Source organism: Gossypium arboreum, chromosome 11 (genome assembly GCF_025698485.1).
Source record: "Gossypium arboreum isolate Shixiya-1 chromosome 11, ASM2569848v2, whole genome shotgun sequence".
In the NCBI taxonomy this organism is placed as follows: domain Eukaryota; kingdom Viridiplantae; phylum Streptophyta; class Magnoliopsida; order Malvales; family Malvaceae; genus Gossypium; species Gossypium arboreum.
The window spans coordinates 9378707-9400764 of NC_069080.1; the positions used below are offsets into that span (position 1 = coordinate 9378707).

A 22058-nucleotide genomic window follows, 5' to 3' on the forward strand; every position below is an offset into this window, starting at 1 on the left:
ATAATTTAACAAATATTAACCCTAAATCCTAAATTAGAATGAATACTGAAAATTGTTTCAAATAATAAAAAAAAACCTTGATTGTGTAAATTGTTTTCAATTTACAACCACGAATGATAAACATAAAAAGGTAATAAAGAGGGAAAGAAAATAGGAAACTTTGGACCTTTGCTTTGCTTTAGTAGCATGAGTTTATCTACAAGCCTACTTTATTTTGATTGGATGTTTAGAGCGTTATTATCCAAAACTTTGGCCTTTCAAACAAAAAGCCGAGTATTCCATAATTGTAGTAACTTCCAATTTTATGTTCAACTGTGTAAAGCAATGAATGTTTGAAAGCAAGACCCTCATTTACTCTATTTTTCACCAACTTTTCTTTCCAACCAAACGTAAGTAAAGTTGACTCCTTAATATCCACCACAACTTTATATCCTTAATGCATTCATTTGCCATGCACATATTCATAAGAGTGAAGCTAAATTATTTATTTTTGAGATCTAAATAAAATTATAAAGTTTTAGTAGAGATTAAATCGAATTATTGTTTTTTTTAATAATTATTCATTTAGTCAAAAACTTTCTGCCATTTGATCAAAAGACCAAGACGCATACCTGGCGTATTCTCCGCCATTACAATCCCACCCCCCCAAAAAAAAAAAAAAAAATCCCTTCAAAGCATTTATGTTGTGCAACGAAATTTTGGACCACCGGGGCATAAATGCTAATCAAAATCTTAAGCTAACATCCAACAAACAAACATCAATAAATGAAATAGCCCCCATGCTTCGATTTAACCTGAAATTAATTGTGTGTGGATAACACGAAATTAAATATGTATATATAAAATACATCCTCCAACTTAAAATTAAATTAATTATAATTAAAATATCCACTTTTGATACTTTAAAATCAATTTAGATAGGGTTTGGTATGAACCAATTGATAACTTTCCAAAAGTTTAATACTTATAAGTTGGAAGTCAAAGTGTTGATTAAGTGATTCAATGCAGGACGCACCGTCCAAAAAGCATTTGAAAATTGGATTTCTTTTAAGATATTTATTTCAAAATCAATTACATAAACAGCATAATTATGATTTAAAATTCCAAAAGAATGCACCTGTCGTTATCTTTATTTCAACTGCCTATAGAAATGATTGTGTAGTTTATCAATTAGTACGTTCTACTTCAAAAAAAAAAAAAAAAAACTATGTTTGAACTTCAGGATTGACATAATTCAGGAAAGTATGGCAGAAAAATAGCCATAAATTTTAATATGATTAATTTCAATGAATTCGATATAAAAAAATCTTAATTATAAAAAAAAAATTGTGTGAGTTTAAATGGAGGTGTTCATGGACGGGTCAAGTTGGGTCGAGTTTAGGTTGGATTTAAATATGATACTAACATATTTTGTGTTTTTCTAAATTTGGTCCTACCTGAAATTTAAGCTTAAAATTTTGTCCAAATCTGTCAATATTTGTAAGAGATTAACCCAAATCTATTTTAGACCCGTCCATATTATTTTTTAATTTTTAAAATATTTATATTATATTATTTTAATATTTAATAAATTTATACATTTTTATTTATTAAAAATTTCTATATAATCATTTTAATATTATTTTAATGTTTACATTAGAGTAGTATTATATATTTAGTATAGATTTTATTTTTAATGTATTCTAAATTACATAATATATAAAAATAACATAATATAAAGTATTATAAACTTAAAACGAGTTAAGCTATATTTTTTGTCCAAACTCATTTTTATGACTTAATGAATTTACCCAAATTTTTTTAAATTTCGAGTGAACTTTTAAATCTAGACAAATAACACGTACTATAAAGAGTTCTAGTTTTAAAGCTTTTCCTGCATCTATATATGTATGTCGGTCGGTTAAAAGTTTAAACTATAGTAGAAAAGGTACCACAATTGGCATCCAAGATTGGAGTTTGAACAATCAGGAACGATCACTAATAAAGATGGGACTGCATGTCTGCTGGAGGTATACAAGTAGAGAACCCGTTGTTTTACACCAGGCCCGGTCCAAAATCCAACCCACCGTATTTCTTGAACCACTAGGTGTAACATGTCCAAGCAATGTCCGAACTTTATGTGAACGGTGCCGCAATATTCATGAACATGGACAAATCTTGATGTTCTATTTTCTGAGAAATTACGAAAAGGAAAATGAGTTTAGAATTATATGATATTGATAATTGGAAAGTTATATACTATTATGTTAAGCATTCATTTATATGAGTTTGATGTAAAATTATATATTTGTACAGATTAAATCACATAAAAAATTATCGACTAATAATTGGTGCACTTTTATAGAATAACGTTGTTACCAAATTTTCTACTTCTCTTAATATCTTAGTTCAAATTCCTCTTCTGTGATTCTTTTTCTGAAAAAGAAGCAATAATTGAAGAACAAATGATAATGAACATGAAAAACACGAGATACAAATGCTGACAGCCCTTATTGAGATGACTCGTGGCGGTTCTACAATCTCGGTGCAGGGAGAAGAATCTTTGTCTGGAGAGCTAGGTGGCGATTACCGAGGCTAGCAATGAGGATGGATCTATTCAAAGCACTCAGAATTTTCTTTTTTGAAGAAACAAAGCATGCTTCCTCCCGCTGTAACGGGCGGTTGTAAAGGGGGGCGGGAAAAAAGAGGTAATGAGCAGAAAGAAGAAACAGCCAACTAGAGGGAGGAAATGTGGAGGCTACTGCCAATGGTTGCTTCATGCAACCGCACATTTGGCCTTCCCTCCGCTCTGCTGCCATTCACGTTTCTACTCACCACCAAAAGCATCAACCTTCTCTCACCTCCCTTTAATATTCATTAAACTACCCTTTTTAAATAAATTGATCAATTTCGAAGAGTAATTTATAATGTTTTTATGACAAAAATTAATTTTTGATTCATCGATTGGGACTCTTTGATTCATCGATCGCCTCTTTTATCTCTCTCTATATATATTATAACATTACACAGTCAATAGCAGCAGCAAAACCAGCTCTGGCTCTCCCGACAAGAAATAGTTTATTTTTTCCAAAACATATGTAATATAACATCAATCTTTCAGAACAAAATCCGCTGTAAAATGTTCCCATATTTCAGTTTCAAGTTTCTTGCCCGAGTTCAGCTGCCAACACATATGGACCTCCATTTTTGAATGCATTCTAAAAAGCTTTAAAGTTTTCACTTTTCTCTTTTACCTCTTGCATCGGTCCGATTTCTCCACACGCATTGTGGTTTGTGGCCTCGTCTCCTCTGTCGAGAGATACGTGGTTTCCGTCAAAGGTGAACAAAGGTACATTCTCATGAGTTCGAATTTTTATTTCTGCTGTTGGTTTAGCCCCAAATGCTACCTCAGCTCACCCGCACGCAAAATCGAAAATATTATCATTTATTTATTTTTATTCTTAATAATTTAATTTAAGTATTCCACGTCCATGAGCGGGATCTAAATAAAATAAGAAGAAATGAAGTATAAAAATAATTTGTTTATTATATTATTACTAATTTGATATTAAAATCAATTTAATAATATATTAATAATTATTACGTGATAAAGGAATATTAATTAACTATTAATTAAGAAGATAGTATATTAATTAACTATTATGTGATAGGTCAGGTTCGGTTTAGAAGTTTTACTTAGATATGATATTAACATAGTTTAAGTTTGATTCGGCCTAAAATATTTATATAATATATTGCAAATTTAAAAAGTAAGTCGAGTTGAGTTTAAGCTTTAAATCTCTGAGTTTAAAGTTGATTCATATTTTAAGCAGATTTAAATTTTTTTTTTGTTTAAGACTAAATATTCAAACCCTTCAAAATTTTGAAGGAATTTTGGAGTATGGGTGTATATATAGATTGGTCAACACACCTTGGGTTTCTGAAGATATGTTAAATTAGATTATTTATATGGTTCTCATCTTTGTGTATATCACGATATTGAGTAATTAAAATAATAGTAGAAGCATAGGTATTTCCGGTTTTAATTTAGAGTTTTAGATGCTTTTTGTATTATTGGGAAAAAAGTAATAATATTCATGTACTCCATTAAACAAAGAAGAGCTTAACATTGCATTAAAGGGTAGTATTTTTATTAGCGTGTGGGGCTTTTCCATTGGAACTGCGGCAACGATGTTACGAATGAGGACGGGGATTTCCAAGAGCGGAGGATACTTGTTTTTCATCAAAATTTCCATTATTTTTGTTTCACAACCTAAGCTTTTCCTACATTCCAATTTCCTTACACTCTTCTTAATTTACAACTTTACATAATTCATGGCATATCCCTTCTTAATGGAGCAAGCTAAAGAATTGGTCAATGGAGCCAAGTATTTGAATTTGACTTTCGGAACTATTTTCAAAAAGTTAAAAAGCTAAAGGAATGTGTTTTTTTTTGTCCTATTTGAGATGTTGGGAGATTCAAACTAATAAGTACACATTAGGTTTCATCGATGCTTATGTCTTACGGTAGGTGGCTCCCAAAAAACAAGATTAACCGTGTTCAACTGTTGGGGGGCAAAGTCAAAAATAGCATAGTGTCTTAAATAGACCAACATCTGCCTCGGAACACAATCTCGTACATAACTAGGCATATTGTTAAAGACCCAAAAACACCTTTCATCACCCATTTTCGTAAAGTCCAATTACAAAGTTGAGTTTGGTAATTTGGCTACTGATGCATCCTAGAATCTTGCTGTCATAGCTCACTGCCTTTATAATGTTGTTTACCATGTTCTAATTTCTTTCAAAGAAATCTACCAACACCCCTGGTTTTCAGCTCACAATCTTCTGATGGCATAGATTTCTTCTCTAATAACGCTAAGTTATTGTTTCAGGCCACTATAAACCTACAGTTTACCGGCATTAGTTGTACGTCAAACATCTCCTACCAAGCTATGGCCTGCACATCAATGGTTGTCCCTACCTCTCACGCTACTGCAGTGGCCAAAAAAGATGGATGTAAAGAAGAGATTGATGGGCTCCGTCGATCAAATTCGGGCGTTAATCTTCATAAGCGAGTTGGCATTCAAAGGTCTTATTCGGATAACCACCTTTGTTACTATACCAATAGGATAGTTGCTGCGTCAACAAAATCAACCCTCAAGACTAGCCGTTCTTTCGGAATTCTCCCACCGTTACCATTTCGAATATCTGGTTCCATGATCCCAAACTCCGTTAGATCATTTTTGTTCGATCCGGAGACGAGTAAGGATTTGAGTGGGGTGGGAAAGGATGTGAATGTTATTGATGGGAACTCGAAGGGAAACGATGATGAAGAGAAGGAAATAAAGAGAGCGAATTGGTTGAATAGGTTGCTGGAGATTCAAAGTAGCTTTAAACATAAACAAGTAGAAGAGGGTGTGGAAGGAGCTGGAATATATGATGAGAATGAAAATGGAGATGATGGTGGCTGTGAAGTGAACTACGATTCTGAAGATGAAGGCGGTGAAGTGAAATATGACCGTGATTCTTTCTCCAAATTATTGGTTCACGTGCCATGGTCTGATACCAAGGTGATTTCTCAGCTGGCCTTCTTGTGCAACATGGCTTATGTGATACCGTCAATTAAGGTATGCTTTAAACCTGGCAATTATGTCCATCAGTAAATTGATGTTACAAATTAAATGAGTTCATGCTATCAAGGATTAGTTAATCCCATTCTAGTAAAATACATGCAGGAAAAGGATTTAAGAAAATATTATGGTCTACGGTTCGTAACATCGTCCCTAGAAAAGAAAGCAAAAGCAGCTAAAATCAAAGCAAAATTGGACCAGGATTCTACTCGTGTACCTATCGCTGAAACTTCTGAATCCGAGTCAAAGAAAGTTGAGAGTAAAGAATGGAAGCACCCAATCCGCATATCTGTTGTGTATGAGATTGCTGCTTCAGCTGCATGCTATGTTCAGTCACAGGCAAAGGGCCTTTTGTCCCCTGGCTCTAAGTCACAGGAGGAGGAGGATGACATGAATTCGTGTAGAATTTCAGAGCAGCCAGAAATTGAGGGAGAGAATTCACCTCCTCGAGTATATAACTCAGAGGTGGCTGCTCTCATGGCGGCAGAAGCAATGACCGCTGTGGTTAGAGCCGGGGAAAAGGAAAAGCAAGAGACAGCAAAGGATCTACAGTCATTACACTCATCGCCTTGCGAATGGTTTGTTTGTGACGACTTAAACACATACACCCGCTGTTTTGTAATTCAGGTAAATAGTTCGATTCTTTCGTCATTCATTTCATTTCTGTTGATAGGTTATGCCACTATATTTCAGGGCAGTCATTTTGTTCTAAGACATAAATTCACATGAGGGAAGACCAGATTAGTGAATCTTGACATCATGTAGATTACTGGTTTATATTTGCATCCATAGGATCTAACGGAACTTGAATTGCAGGGGTCAGACTCTCTAGCGTCATGGCAGGCGAACCTTTTATTTGAGCCTACTGAATTTGAGGTGAGCTTAGTATGATTGTATCAATTATAAACAGGAGATTTAGCAGAGTTGACTATAAATGTAATTCTATTGTTCTCTCATAGGGAACTGGTGTGCTAGTTCATAGAGGAATTTATGAAGCTGCAAAGGGGATATATGAACAATTCATTCCAGAAATTATGGACCATCTGAAGAGGCATGGACACCGTGCGAAGCTTCAATTTACCGGTCACTCTCTTGGGGGTAGTCTTTCTCTTTTAGTTAACTTGATGTTGTTGGCTAGGAAGGTTGTCAAGCCATCTGCTCTTCGACCTGTTGTCACTTTTGGTTCACCGTTTGTGTTTTGTGGGGGCCAAAGGATTCTAGATGAACTGGGGCTAGATGACAACCATGTTCATTGTGTAATGATGCACCGAGACATTGTCCCTAGAGCCTTTTCCTGCAAGTATCCGAACCATGTGGCGGTCGTCCTCAAGCGTTTGCCTGGTTCCCTCCGGTCTCACCCCTGTTTGCTTAAAAATGTAAGCACTTATTATCGAATAACAATCAGCCGAAGTTGCAGCCTAACTCATGCATTGATTTGCTTGTTTTGGTTTTATTGCAGAAACTTTTGTATACTCCACTTGGGAAACAATTCATTCTCCAACCAAGTGTGAAGTCATCTCCTCCACACCCTCTAATCCCACCGGGAAATGCTCTTTATGCTTTGGACAAAACACATTCCGAATACTCCATGCAGGCACTTATGGCCTTCCTTAATTGTCCACATCCACTGGACACCCTCGGTGATCTTACGGCATATGGCTCGGACGGTACTATTTTAAGAGACCATGACTCCAGCAACTACTTGAAAGCAGTTAATGGGGTCCTAAGGCTACAAAAGATGGCCAACCGGTGTTCGAGGATGGATACAAGCTTATTATGGCCACTGCTTAATTCACCATCTCCTCACTCATGGAGTCATGATAGAAGTTTAGAGAACATCCTTCTATCAAATAAAGAGATAATGAGCGGGGTGTGAAAACTCTCAATCCTTCTCTCTATGGTTTGACTTTTTCTTCTTCTTCTTCTTTTGTTTTCACCATAATGTTATGGCAACACACATAAAGGAAGGAGAAACAAAACAACCCTTGTACATGCACTGAACTTGGTGACTTTTGCTGGGTCTAATGTCATATAATGGGCTAATAGCCTAATACCGTTTAGTATTAATAGATTGTTAATGTTTTAGCATTCAACACAAAGCTCTCTTTTCTTTATACATATTCTAAACTTCTATTGCCAAGATTTTATCTCCGCTAACAACACAACAGAGCAGCCTGACCATACACAAAATAACATCCCAATGCCGCTATGCTTTTCTCGTTTTATGCAATGTATATAAACTAGATTTGGGTACATAAATATCCTAATCTCATACAACCTGGTTTTAAAGTTTAGAAAAAAGAAAGGGGTTAATTTACCAAATCTCCTCAAACTATCACCTTTGTTCTAAATTGGTCTTTAAATTTTATAAAATTTTAATTAAATCCTTAAAGTATAATTATTGTATCAATTATATCATTCCATCAGCTTAGCCCTCAATTTAGATTTTTTTAAACATTAATCTCATTATAGCTTATTATCATATTTGCTCTTTTTTGATAATATCCTTGGAACTACCTATAGTCACTCATCAATCCTTAAATAGGGGGATAATACGTTTCAGCGTACTCAAACCCACATCCTCTGCATTGGCAATAATGCTGGTACTAATCGAGTTAAGACTTAATCGACAATTTAAATGTTAAATGTTAGTTAATACATTATGCGGAATATTTTTAAAACACATAAATTAAATTGTAAACACATATGTACCTACTGTATGAACATCTTAAATTAAAGAAACACAAAATTTTAATATGTCAAATCCAAAATTTTAATAGGTACACACTTATTTTTAATTTGATCATTGTGTTTTTAATTGACATATTGGCAATAAAAACTAATTGATTTTTGAATAAAATGAACTAACTGATATGATAAATTTTCATTGTAGTTTAAAAACAACCAAGACAGTTACATTTTTAAAAATAATAATAATCTACTAATTGAGTCTTAGTTTGATTAGTAAGAATATTATTATTAATGCAGGAAAATATGAATTTAACTGTACTGAAACGCATTATTTATTTTATTTGTAAATTTGAATAATTTTAAATATTGTGTCAAATCAACAGATATAATAGAAACTAGAATATCATTAAATACAATTTAATTCGCATTACAGATTTCCTTGCTAGCTGAGCCCATTATTTACCTAAGGAGGCCTTACCCATCAAAATTAAAAGGCCAAATTATTTCTTAAAAGCCCTGTCTAACTAAAGAAAAATACTAAAATAACATTTTTTTTAAGTCTCAATTTTCCTTTTTTTATTATTATTATTATTATTATTATTATTATTATTATTTTGTTTCTTCTTCTTCCTCTTTATTTTCTGCTTCGCTTTTTTTTTCTCTCTGGCAGAGATTCTATCGTATTCTTCCTCTCAATTAAATTTCCATTAAAACAAACCCTCAAATGCGCTCCTTCCCTATCTCTATCACACCTCCGCATGTTCTTGTAACCAAATGCTGCCCTTCTGTTTCATTTCTCTAGCACTTTACCACAATCGCCTAAAGAATTTTTTTTTTTTATCCTATATACCCCTTATCTCAGTTTTTCCCCAACTATTTCGAAACTCCCCTCCCAAACTATTTCTTTTTCCATTTGCATTTCTTCTATTTCTTCCTTGTTGCTCACCTTTCTTTCTTTTTTATTTGCCCGCACTTCCCAATTTCCAGGATTGGTGCAGTTTCTATTTAGGTTTTTTGATCATCCCACCGCCACCATTGTTTTTCTTTTGTTACTCTCTAGGGTTTCCTTCCCCCCTTTTTCCTTTTCCTGTTTCAAATTTTTTTTCCTAATTTCCAGGGCCTTTTATCCAGGTTTTGTAGATGTTCCTAATCGAGTAGAAAGAAAGAAAGCAAAATACTTACATCTTGTTGTCGTTTTACCTTGAAATTTCATTGGAATATCCCCTTCTTTTTGGCAGTATTTGCTGAAGTTTTCATTTTCTTACTTCAGAAATGTTAATACAATCTAGTACAGTCCCTTGATTAATTAAAAGAACAAAGAAACTTAAAGTAACTTCGAAGTTTCTACCTTTTCATTTTAAAATCAGAGATTCTCCAGGACTATTAAAACACAATCCAGTTCTTTCCCCAGATGGAATTGTTTTCTTTTTTTAAAGAATAAAAAAAAAAATTGTTTTTGGATTGGTTGCATTGTGGCGTGGCGTGGCGTTTGGGAGGGTTTAGAAAGTTGCTAGGGAAGAAAAGTGGTTTAGGATTGCATGGGAGAGCATGAAGGGTGGGCAGCGCTGCAACCACCAAACGGTCTATTGCCAAACGGTTTGTTACCGAACGAAGCAGCCTCCGTGATTCAGATGCTTGACCCGGAACGATGGATGAAGGCTGAGGAAAGAACCGCCGACCTCATTGCCTGCATTCAGCCCGATGCACCCTCTGCAGGTCGCCGTAATGACGTTGCTGATTACGTACAGCGCCTCATCACCAAATGCTTCCCTTGTCAGGTCAAATGCCATTCCATCTATAATGTCTACTTCTTTCTTCTTCTTTTTTTGGTTTCTATGTATTTTATTGAAAATATCAAAGATGGATAAGTGGCATTCATATGCAGGATAAAGAAGCTATAATCTTTACATTTCATGTTCGGGTGGTTGAGTGGAGGGGCGAATGTAACTCATATTATATGTAGTTTTTAACTGTTCATGTCTAGTTTAGTGAGTTTATAAATCAATTTTAATGACCAGTTAGATGTTTGTTGTTGACAGGTGTTTACTTTTGGGTCTGTGCCCCTTAAGACCTACTTGCCTGATGGGGATATTGACTTAATGGCGTTCAGTAAGAATCAAAATTTGAAGGATATGTGGGCTCATCAGGTTCGTGATATGCTGGAAAATGAAGAAAAGAATGAGAATGCTGAATTCCGAGTAAAAGAAGTTCAGTACATTCAGGCCGAGGTAATGTTATAATGAAATGCCTGTTCTTCACAGTTCCTACATTATCTTGCATTCTTGTCTTTTCTTCTTAAAATCTATTCTTTACCATTCTATGTTTTGGTACCTTTTCTTTGCCTGATTTCTTTGAGTAAAAGTTGCACATTTCTAAGAATTGCTTATTTTCTGGGAAGTTGATTGTTGCTTTTCTTTTTCACATTTTTTCCTGAAAGTTCTTGCATATAACTAGCTTAGAATTCTTTCACGCATTTGCTTAATGGTGTTATCTTAATACAATAATTCATTTTGATATTTTCTTTTCATTCTCATACACTTCCAGGTGAAGATAATTAAGTGTCTTGTAGAAAATATTGTGGTAGACATTTCATTTAATCAGCTTGGTGGATTATGTAGCCTTTGTTTCCTTGAAGAGGTTAGTATTGCAAAGTCTGATGCTTCAAGCTTGCATATTCATCTTTGGAATGATAGACTATTTAGGAATTTGTGTAAGCTTTAATCTAACCTAATGTCCATGTATATAGGTTGATATTTTGATAAATCAGAACCATTTGTTCAAGCGTAGCATCATACTGATAAAAGCTTGGTGTTATTATGAGAGTCGTATTTTGGGTGCTCATCATGGACTCGTCTCTACTTATGCCTTGGAAACCTTGGTTCTTTACATATTCCATGTTTTCAACAAGTCCTTTTCTGGACCTCTTGAGGTGGCTATGTTTACCTTTCTTTTCTTTTTTTTATGCCTTTTTCCTTTGTATGTAAATTTATCTGATTTCCTTTTTTCATACGTAGGTCCTGTATCGTTTTCTTGAGTTCTTTAGCAAGTTTGATTGGGAAAATTTCTGTGTTAGCCTCTGGGGTCCGGTTCCAATCAGCTCACTTCCAGAAATAACAGGTATTACATTTCTTTGACATCTAATGCTAAGCTTTGAACAGTTACCCTCTACGTGCAAATTCTAGTGTTTGCTTTAATTACATTGTTCAAAATACTTTTTGCAGCAGAACTTCCTCGAAAGGATGGTGGAGAGTTGTTACTTAGCAAATATTTTCTTCATACTTGTAGTTCAAGATATGCTGTTTGTCAAGAAAATCAGGGCCAACCATTTGTTTCTAAACATTTCAATGTGATCGATCCTTTGCGTATAAATAACAACCTTGGACGTAGTGTTAGTAAAGGTAGTTACATCTATTTCTGTTCAGTGGTTATTCCTTGTACCTTTTTGTGGTTTCTCTCTATTTTGTGATTTGTGACTTATTTTTTCTCCCTTGTTCCAAACTTCTGCTTCAAGTGCTATGCTGCTTGCTTGTGTTGGTCGTAAGTTTCTATCCTGCACATAACCATTTGATGTATTAATATGTCCTTTTTTCTTGTCTTATTCCTCTGTGAACCTACGGAAAGTCCTTTGATAGATCGCAAATGCTAAGAACTTTTGAAAATATTGAATTTAAGTTGGTAGAAAGCAAGGTGAAGAGATTGTTATTGGAGGAAAGAAATGTGGCAGTACATGGTTGGAATAGTAGTTTTGTTTACCTCTGCACAGTTTTGGCAGTTACTGGAAACTTATATGATTAAGAGAGCCACATGCTAAGCACTTTTGAAATTTTGAATATAAATTGGTAGAAAGCAAGGTAAAGAGACTATTATTGGCAGGAAGACAAGTGATACTGAACACTTTGAATCTTAGTTTTGCTTGCTTCCTTTTTTATAGTTTTGATGCTTTTGGAATGGTTTAGTTGACAACTTTCTGGTTGGCTGCATGCACTGCTAATAGTAGGTTTTTTTTTGTGCATAAAAATAATATACTATTCCCCAGGCAATTTCTTTAGGATACGCAGTGCATTTGCCTTTGGGGTTAAAAAGTTGGCAAGATTACTTGATTGTCCCAAAGAGGACCTCTTTCATGAAGTAAATCAATTCTTTATGAATACATGGGAAAGGCATGGCAGCGGCCAACGCCCTGACGCGCCAAGGAATGATCTCTGGTGCTTGAGATTATCGAAGGCTGACCAAACTCAAGAATCTAAGAATGTCCGGAACAATTCAATCAGCAAAGTAAATGATATTTCCTCAAGGCTTCAAACTCAAGGATCATGTAGTGTTTCCTCACAGCATGTTATTCATCCATCTGAAAGCACTACTAAGGTAAATGAAATATCTACTGTGTCTTGTGCTCAGAGCCAAAAGGGTTATGGTAGCATTTGCAACTCAAAGACCTCTGATCAGGTTAGATGGGTTTCTAATTCCAATCAGAATGTCCATAGTAGTACAGGTCAGAATATTTCTAAAGCAGAGACATTGGTGACTGATGCTCAAGAAAGATATCTTTTTGCAAGGACAAGATCTAGTCCTGAGCTTACTGAAACATGTCGGGAATTTACTTCTCAAGGAAGACAGAACGGAGTGCCAGAGAGTGGGAAAACCCAGATTGCTTCCGTGAGGACAGATAAGGATCGGAGGAAGAATATGGATTCTGATACGGTGGCAAGCTATAACATTAAATCAGCAGGGGATACTTCTTCGTCTGTTAGGTGCACTTCAACCCGTCAAAGCATTGATACTGCTGCTGAGCCAAACAGTTTTCTAAATGGTTGCCAAAATGATTCAGGCTTGGGAAGCACTGGTCAGGACTTCTCTTCAATTCTGGGGGCACAAGGAATGCATCAAGAAAAGCAAGATCTAGTGAACATGATGCCATCTTCTGCAGTTCATGGCTTTAATGGTCAGGTTCCTTTTCCATTAAATTTAGCTGCAGGTGACTTACCTTTTCCTATCCATTCTCTATCAATGGGATATGATCAGAGAATTTTGGGCAGACTTGTTCCTACAAATATAGAAATGTTTCCCCAAGGATTGATCTCTTGTCCTTTTGCCAATTATTTTTCTGGCATTGAATTACCCTCAAATTCTGAGGATCCACCTCGTGAAGTAGAACATGAGTTACGGCATGAACAAGACAGGGGCCCCAGTGGTGGTTTTGATCTTGATAATGGAAGTTTTGAAATACTTCAGTCAGATGATAAGCAACTTTCTACTTCACCTAGGGTAGGCAGCTCAGATAATTCTACTAAAGTACAACACAAGTTTTCTGAAGATATTCAAGGATCAAGTAGGGAAGATCATATAGATGTTTGCCAATATCAAGATAATAGAGGGGGAAATGTTTACTTTGAAGAAAGAATTGTAAGTTCTAGACACTTAGCTGTTTCACATGCTAGTTCATACAGAAGTAAAACCTCATCAGAAAGTTATTGGGAAGGGTCATCAGCTAAGATCCCTAAGCCATCTAAGGAGAAACGGGGTAGGAAAACAGCTGCTTCTGTGCTTCCTTCTGCTGCAGGTAGGAAAGGTAAGATTGTATCTGAGCATTCCTCTCAGGCAGATGATGGCAGAGACTGGAATTCACCATCAATACCTGGAACTGAAATGGCTGAAAGAACTACTGGACCTCAGCTGGTTGGTTCTTTACCCGTTACAAAGCATCAAATGTCTGGATCTGAGGCAGCTCAGACAAATGGTTCAGATCCACTAATACCTGTTGCTCCATTCCCCTTAGGTCTAGGTTCAGGGAAAAGAACTACAGATAATTCTGGACTGTCTACCTTAGCCTTCACAATAACAGGGCCACCGCTTCCATTTTTGTTTTGCCCTTTTCACAACATTCCAGCAGACACAGGAACTCCAGATGCATCTAAAAGCCATGTTAGTTGGGATGAAGGTTCAGACAACACTGATTCTGGTCTAAATTTCGAATCATCTGAGAGACTTGATCAGTCTGAGGTGTTAAGTACTTCTAGTTCTATGAGAAAGGTCATGTCCCTCGAGCCAGCGGAGCATAAATCTATGTTAAGTACTTCTAGTTCTATGAGAAAGGTCATGTCTCTTGAGCCAGCGGAGCATAAATCTGACATTCTTAATGGTGACATTGCTAGCCATTGGCAAAACTTGCAGTATGGATGGTTTTGCCAAAGTTCACGATTTTCTCCACCCATGATTTATCCTTCACCTGTTGTGGTGCCACCCCTTTATTTACAAGGTCATTTCCCGTTAGATGGTCCTGGGAGACCTCTTCCATCTAATCTGAGTCTTTCTCAACTTATGAATTATGGACCTCGTATTTTCCCTGTTGCTTCTTTCCAATCTGTCTCAAGTAGACCTGCGAATCTATACCAATGGTATTTTGATGAGATGCCAAGATATCGTAGTGGTACTAGGACATACCTGCCAAATCCCGTAAGTGACATTGACAATCTGTAATTAGCTTTATTAACTTAAACTTTTTTGCCCTTGAAAATTGCGTTTATTGGAGAATAATGGTGGTCGCATGGTCCTATTTCTTTTGGTTCTCCATTAAGTGGTTATGTGCTCTCAGAGTGGAATCATCGGAAATGCAAATCTTATATTGGTCATAAGATGCCAACGTCATTATTTATTTTCATCAGATATTTGAAGTGGTCTTAATGTTTCTTGGCTCACATTTCTGTGACTTTTAACCTTAAGAACTACACCCTTCAATAAAAGTTTTATGCAATTATTTTTCTACTTCAGAAAGCTTCAGTGAGAGAACGTCATTCTGCAAATTCAAGGAGGGGAAAACATAATTATGACAGAAATGGACAGCAGGGTGATAGAGAAGGGAACTGGAATGGCAATTCAAAGTACCGAGCTGCTGGGCGTAGCGAAAGTCGCAATCAGAATGAAAAATCGAAGTTCTCATTTGACCAATTGGCAGCTGTTGGTGGTGAAAGCAGAACTGAGAGGCCTTGTTGCTCACGTAGACATGATTCATTTACATCATACCAGTCTCACAATGGATCAGTCCACTCAAAACTCTTCACCAAGTAGTTCTGCTAGCCTGCCATATGGCATGTGCCCGCTGCCAGCTATGAACCTCAATGGGGTGTCGTCTAATGGACCTCCTATTCCATCTGTTGTGATGCTGTATCCTTATGATCATAATTCTGCTTGTGGTTCCCCTGCTGAACCGCTAGACAATGGCTCTCTTGGAACGATGGGTTTCTCAGGCATGAATGAAGTGTCACAGCTAAGCAATGGAAGGAGCTCTGGTGGAGTATTTGACAAGCAAATATTTCATGGTACCTCTGCTCAACAATTTTAACCAGACCAGCCTTCTTCTCCCCACCTCCAAAGGTAAATTGTCTTCTGGTTTGTCTAAGTTAGTTTATTATTGAAAGCTTCCAGTACCCTGCACCTATTTGTCCAACTGCCTTTGCAGGTCTAGCTATAGGTTTTTTGGTGTAGTAATTTCTATGGCCAACTCAATGAGCTGTGTGGTTGTCTCTCGGTCTAGGACTTGACATATATTGCAGGACTGAATTGAATTCAAATTGGATAATAATTGATTACCCATCCCTTCAAGTCTATACATTTAATATTCTGATTTTATTTTGAATATGATTTATTTATCTTAGCAGGGGATTCGATTCTATTGCCAGATCAGCGGCCCAGAAGCTGGGGATTCCCCCCACTCTCTTGCTTCAACATTTGCGGGAAGAATTTGATGGTGGAGGAACCCTTTAAAGAGGAAACCCGTCCTTAACACGCTTTATTTTGTTCTCTATATCACTCATGAAAGCAACAAGTGTTTTTTCTGATTCATTGATTCCCAATGGTTTTCTCGGAAAATGGGTCACCCATGTTTCTTGTCTCGTGCCTTCTATACATATACCATGAACGATGGAAAATCTCTTGCTGAAGGTGCTCTATTTTTTTTTTTTTAAGACAACAGAGTAACAATGAGAAAGACTTATATGCAGGACTCATAGGATAGTTAAAATTTAGGTTTCGACACATTGTAACTCAAATAGCTGCTCCTTAGAATTCAGTCATTTTTATAAATTGCAATTACTAGGATTTCCCTTCCCACAAATGTAATAGGATTCGATCATTTTTTGATTCCATAATTTCATTACTAGCTTTCATTGTACCAGTATGTTTTCACGGTAAGAAAAAAAAAATAGAGAAATAACCAATATTTCAGAAAAAATAAATAATAAAGAGCCTTTATGGTACGTTGCGTTCAATGTTCAAAATCTCTCTTCTGAGGTACTTCAGTTAACTTGATCCTCCTAGATAAGATGTGATGTGATGCCGAGGTGAAGAATACCAAGATGATTGGTTTTTCCAAAGCATTGCAATGTATTAATAAATCACGTCCATGTCGGTGCTGCAATGCCACTTCATCCATTTCAGGAGGAAAAGCTTATAAGCAGGCTGAACTCTGTACAAAGAGGGATAGGAGGATGAAAGATGATAACAATTACTTAAATATCTGATGATATGCAAAAATAAAAATAAATTTTTTTTTTGAATATTTAAAATATTCAAGGGGTATGTTGATAATTGGAGATGCCTGAATCACTGGTTCAGCTCCAGGAGCCTTTATCTGACACGAAGTCCAGGGATATTCCTTAGGCCCATCTTTGAAAGTACGAGCTTGGGAATTGCAGGAGGGTTGTCAAGACCCATGCTTCTGCTGAACTCATTTGCGAGCTCCACCAGCCTGTATTTATCCCTGCCTATGTTCTTATCAGAATTGTAATAACCAAGCCATGCCTGATAAGCTGATTCTTTGGTCTTCATCTCTACGTTGGAAAGTGCCCGTCCCACCTGTTCAACCATATTTTAACACCATTAAAATGAATACAACCCTTTGGCCAATAAAAAAATGAATACTACCCAATTTGTAAAAAAAAGATCAAGAGTTCTTCCTCGCAGTTATGCAAGGATGAGGAATAAAATGCCCAAGGCACATTCTACTACGCTTACCTTTTTCTTTGTTTCTGGGTCCAAAGAAGGCAATGGAGCCTTTGTTATTGGCAAATCCTTGACGCAAGACAGAAAATTTTCCTCCCATGGTGCTAGTAAGAGTATTCCTTGCCCTTCTTTACCCTTACGCCCGGTTCTACCTAGCCGATGTATATACTGTTCTCTATCAGATGGCATGCCCACCTGTGATGGTTTAAAAGAAAAATATGTAAAATATAATATCAACAGTAAATGAAAACTTTGCAAAGTATACATTGAAGAAAAGTTTGCGATGAAGAAGGAATTTATTCTTCTTCAGAAAATTGAACAGAATATAGGAAGCTCATGGTAATTTAAAAAAAGCCATGCACTTGGATACAGAGTAGGATTTCTCAGTACAGGTTTGAATCGTATCAGTATTTTAATAGAACCATGAAATAAAAAGGTGGGACCTAAACTCTAATTAGAAAAATAATGCTTACCTGGAGGACAAGTGTAACATCAGGATAATCAACCCCACGAGCAGATACATCTGATGTTACAAGAATAAGTCCTTTTGACTTCCGGAATTCATCAGATACCCTTGTTCTGTAACTCTGTGATTTTCTTGAATGGATCTCTCTAACATTCAGGTTCATTTCACGAAGAACATCTGCTACCAACTTCGTTACCATAGCAGTAGTGCAGAATACGAGAACCTGCAGAATTAGATTGCTAGATTACATGGTTTGTTTAAGGATCAAGAAAATGATGAGCATAAGCAACATTTAGGAGAAAAACACATCAGCTTTGAAGTTCCAGTACCAACACTTGAGGATTGGGGCAAACAACACTTTTATAGTAGCAAAGGCTTTGGAGACTAACAAAAATAAAATTTTTCTAACCGTAGCTAATAAGCTTAAGTAAAGGACTGTAAGTAAAGTTACACCTTATAGTCAACATCATCTGCAATATGTTCTTTCAGAAGAACATACAGTAGGGAAAACTGCTTATCTAGTGGAGCAACCATGTGCACTTGTCGGACCTGAAATATCCAAAATTTAACAATTAAAATGAAATTCCATTTTACACAAAAAAGAACATAGCAGACTGCAAAATCTACCAGTGAATGTGTATCCTCAGTGCCTTCTTGAACCGTATTGATGAATTCATGATCTCTTCTCAATGCAATGTGGCAGATTTGATGGACCTTCACCCCAATAGCAGTTTAGATTTTTTTTTTTTTCAAATTTGTGAAACATCAATATGCAATACACACTGAGGTTAAAGAAAGAAACCTCATCAGGAACTGTTGCAGAAAATAGAAGTGTCTGTCTATGTTTTGGAACAGCAGCAATTATCCTTTCTATGTCTTTACGAAAACCCATGGCTAGTAAACGATCTGCTTCATCAAGTACAAGGACCTTCACACCCATCAGCTTAGTTGCAAACCCTGCAGTATTCTCAAGATGGTCTCTGAGCCTTCCAGGTGTAGCAACAAGAATCTGCAAGTTAAAATGGAAGTAAAATGTAACATCATCCTACCATAACATGGCCTTGACAGTAAATGCAGTATTAACCACAGTGAAGACCCAGAGACTAGTTGACAGAGAAGTAATGCTCCGTCTATTTGATTGATTAATACAATCTAAAGTTTTATCCATGTCAATTCCCCCAGTCTCATTCCAGTCCATGACACTTCAACGGTTTAACAATGTAAATAAGGATCAAGACATATATCTCAGTTCATGATAACAAACTAACCTGGCAAGGGTTTGCTTGCAGGTTTTTTTGCTCTAGGGCAAGTCTTGTACCTCCAATCACAACCTGAACACCGATAGATGGGTGATACTTCAGCAACTTCTTAGCTTCTGAAGCAGCCTGAATCGCAAGCTCTCGAGTTGGGCATATTACAAGTACATGAATCGGTGGCCGCTTAACATCACGATCAACAGGAGGCAGTTTTGAAACAATTTCAATTGACGGAAGCTGAAAATAAAGAACAGAGAATAAGGAAAGAGAAACAAATGCAACACATTCACAATTGCAATTGCTGCTCATAATAATTAGAAACTAGAAGGATTTTACAGAATATCATGATGCCTATAAGTAATATCTCTTCCTACAATAGACAACAAAGTTAAGAACAGGAGATTGCAAGAAAAAGAACTTGTTTTCCTGGGTATATATTTACTTCTCTTTTTCCTCACTGAAAAAGCAAATGGTCATTTAAGTCTTATGAAAAGAAACTCAAAACCTTTTATAGTTTTGATGGTGCAAAACATGTAGAGGTCATGAGAGAAAAAGGGGTCATATGGCAGATATTAACCCCCAACTAACAGATGGGGTGAACTCAAACCTACAAAAGCAGCAGCTTACCAAAAATGCTACTGTCTTTCCAGTGCCTGTTTTGGCCTTGGCTAGTACATCCTTGCCTGAATTATAAAAAAAATTGTGATTAGCTGTCGGGATCCAAAAATATGCATAACAGGAAAACAATATGCAAAGAACAAAATTACAGGCAACATCATTTCAGAACATCAACTGATTAGCAGCCTAAAGGTACAGCTCAAGCCAGCATTGTAGTTAGGCTAATATCAAGCTGAAGAAATGTAAACCACACAGATAACCATTTGAGGCTCAGGCTACCTTTTAACCATTCTATAGGTAATTCTTTAGAAGATACTTAAACAAAGGAAATTTTAAAACTGCCATACAGTTGCATTCATACTTGCAGTACTTTTGACTTCCTTGCCATAAACAATGAAAGCGTTCCATAGTAAAATAACAATGTATAGTTTGTTGAAAGATCCCAAACGAACCTTTGAGTATTACTGGAAGAGTTGCCTCCTGTACAACGGTCATCTTCTCATAACCAGCATCCTTAATTCCCTTCAATGATAGGGGAGATATTGAAATTTGATCAAATCTACAAGCAAAACAAAAGATCAGACATTTACAAAAGCCTAAGACGCATGAACCATTTCTCATAAAAGTTGATAAATTTAGACCTTGTTTCACTCAAATATGACTCAGATTTCCCTTGTGAACTTCCAGGAGTCACTGTTTGGTCAGCATCCTTCTCTAATCCGAGTGCAGAACTCGCTTTCTTTCTTAAAATTATATAATCATCCTCAGCAGCGGCATTAATATCACTATCTTCCTCACTAAGAAAATTCTCCAATCCTTTCATTTCCCGACCTTTTTCCTCTTCACTAGCATCAGTATCTTCCTCTTCATGAAAGTTTGATTTTCTTCCCAAACCCATTCTTCTTCCACTCCCCGCATTTCTTGAACCCAAACCCCTCTCATTTCTCTTTCCTCTCCGTGAATCCATTTTTGTCTTCTCTCTTTTCACGCCGCGAGATTTTCTACTCGAATACGATTCGTCATCCTCCTCGCCATCGTCATCGCTGTCTTCATCTTCTAATTCACTATCAAACCGTTTACTGAACCGGGACTTCCTCGAAATAGAATCGCCGAAGTTGCCCCGTGTTTCCCTCTTGCTCGACTCACGAAAATTGTCGAACTCACTCTCTCTTCTCCACTTCACAGAAACGCCATTTCTCTTTCTATCACTACTCCTAACTCTATTGCGTTGTCTATCTGCGTCTAATTCCTCATCTTCGCTAGTGAGTCGGCCACGGAACGAATCGGTTCTCAACTCGCCGACCCAGTCACTGAGTTCGGCCTCGTCCTCGATCAGACTCTTCGAGACACGAACATCTCCTCTGATTTTAGGAGTGAACTCGGAGCTTGTCCTCGACCTAGGTCGAGACGGCCTGGTGGAAAGGCTCCGCGTAATGAGTTTCCCATTAAAGTAAGGCGATAAGCCAAGGAACTTGAGTTTAAAAGGGAAAACACGATTTAAAACAGGTATGGACCCATTAAAGCAAATGGTTCGCCCAGGTTTCATGCTGGGAAAACCAGTGACCGGTAGAGAAGGGCTGAGAACACGAAGATGAGGAATAAACTTTATAACCATTTGCTTGCACAAAATTCAGGGCTGAGAAGAATGGCGTGGTAGTCGTTTTTTGAGGGTTTAAAAAGATTTGAATGAAACGGGGATAGGGTTTTAGCTTTCGCGAACGAAGAAAAAGAATGCACTAGACGATGTCGTTTAATAATTTTCTGACTGAACCTGGACCGTAGACCCAATATCTGACTTATCCGGTCTGAAGAAAACGAATCCAACAACTAAGTTTTGCCCATTGCTATAAAATCCTTTTGCGGCCCAACATTAGTAGTAGTGTCCTTTACCTTCAAGATATTAGATTTATTTAATATACATAATTATTCACACTCAATATTTATAAACATATTTTATATACATATATTAATTTTTTTTAAAGTAACGATAAATAAATTCATCGGTATCAATACGTACCAATACCAATAAAAAAACTGTATATCCATCGATACAATATTGAATACCTTAGCTTTGAATAGAGTTAATCTAAATCGGATTAATTTGATTATTAAACCTTTTGAGTTATTTCGAGTCGAGTTAGCTTTCAATTCGATTCACACAAGTTTGATAATTTTTTTCCTTCAATTCATGTCATTTCGAGTTTAAGTTACCACGTATCATTCCCTTAGAATTTGCATGGGTCTCTTTTAGCATTGCTTTTTAAAAATATTTTTTATGTCAAAAGCATTTTTGGAACATAAGTAATGTTAAATAGACTATTTTTGAGTCAAAAGTATTTTTGAACTCATTTTTGAACTCAAACACAAAATCACTTTTTTTTTCTAGCTTTTGCTTTTGGAAAAAAATATTTTTGGAGT

At 36.3% G+C, this 22058-nt stretch overlaps 3 protein-coding genes across 4 annotated transcripts; 2 read left to right on the forward strand and 1 right to left on the reverse strand.

Moving 5' to 3' along the window:
• The first annotated feature begins 3021 nt into the window (after positions 1–3021).
• On the forward strand, positions 3022–7699 carry LOC108472507 (phospholipase A1 PLIP1, chloroplastic-like). Its single transcript, XM_017774044.2, has 6 exons — positions 3022–3328; positions 4875–5609; positions 5718–6239; positions 6429–6488; positions 6572–6988; positions 7072–7699. Exons 2-6 carry the CDS (start codon positions 4935–4937, stop codon positions 7486–7488), a joined length of 2091 nt encoding a protein of 696 aa, XP_017629533.1. The 5' UTR covers positions 3022–3328; positions 4875–4934; the 3' UTR covers positions 7489–7699.
• Positions 7700–8939: 1240 nt separating this feature from the next.
• On the forward strand, positions 8940–16605 carry LOC108473441 (uncharacterized). The gene is given in 10 exon segments (XM_017774996.2): positions 8940–10081; positions 10343–10531; positions 10848–10940; positions 11050–11232; positions 11318–11420; positions 11525–11701; positions 12340–14756; positions 15072–15340; positions 15342–15674; positions 15959–16605. Coding segments are annotated over 9 exon segments (3972 nt in total). The 5' UTR covers positions 8940–9841; the 3' UTR covers positions 15643–15674; positions 15959–16605.
• A 57-nt stretch (positions 16606–16662) lies between these two features.
• On the reverse strand, positions 16663–21357 carry LOC108473442 (DEAD-box ATP-dependent RNA helicase 31). 2 transcript variants are annotated; one of them, XM_017774999.2, is made up of 11 exons: positions 20282–21357; positions 20093–20199; positions 19650–19705; positions 19035–19259; positions 18569–18775; positions 18394–18480; positions 18220–18315; positions 17774–17989; positions 17313–17495; positions 16897–17153; positions 16663–16764 (listed from the first exon to the last, which is right to left on the reverse strand). In XM_017774999.2, the coding sequence occupies exons 1-10, from the start codon at positions 21253–21255 to the stop codon at positions 16926–16928; spliced, it is 2379 nt and encodes a 792-aa protein (XP_017630488.1). In that variant the 5' UTR covers positions 21256–21357; the 3' UTR covers positions 16663–16764; positions 16897–16925. The 2 variants fall into 2 exon arrangements, with proteins under 2 accessions (XP_017630488.1, XP_017630487.1); XM_017774998.2 differs by having other exon boundaries at positions 16663–17153.
• Positions 21358–22058: the final 701 nt, after the last annotated feature.

Bases quoted from the DNA above. Each gene is read 5' to 3' on its own strand.
- LOC108473442 (XM_017774999.2), bottom strand. From the start codon at position 21,255: ATGGTTATAAAGTTTATTCCTCATCTTCGTGTTCTCAGCCCTTCTCTA. The intron at 20,200-20,281 runs GTCTAAATTTAT...TTTTGCTTGTAG, and splicing joins TCATATTTGAGTGAAACAAG to ATTTGATCAAATTTCAATAT. The intron at 17,154-17,312 runs GTAAGCGTAGTA...ATGGTTGAACAG, and splicing joins ACCCAGAAACAAAGAAAAAG to GTGGGACGGGCACTTTCCAA.
- LOC108472507 (XM_017774044.2), top strand. From the start codon at position 4,935: ATGGCCTGCACATCAATGGTTGTCCCTACCTCTCACGCTACTGCAGTG. The intron at 6,240-6,428 runs GTAAATAGTTCG...CTTGAATTGCAG, and splicing joins CCCGCTGTTTTGTAATTCAG to GGGTCAGACTCTCTAGCGTC. The intron at 6,989-7,071 runs GTAAGCACTTAT...GTTTTATTGCAG, and splicing joins ACCCCTGTTTGCTTAAAAAT to AAACTTTTGTATACTCCACT.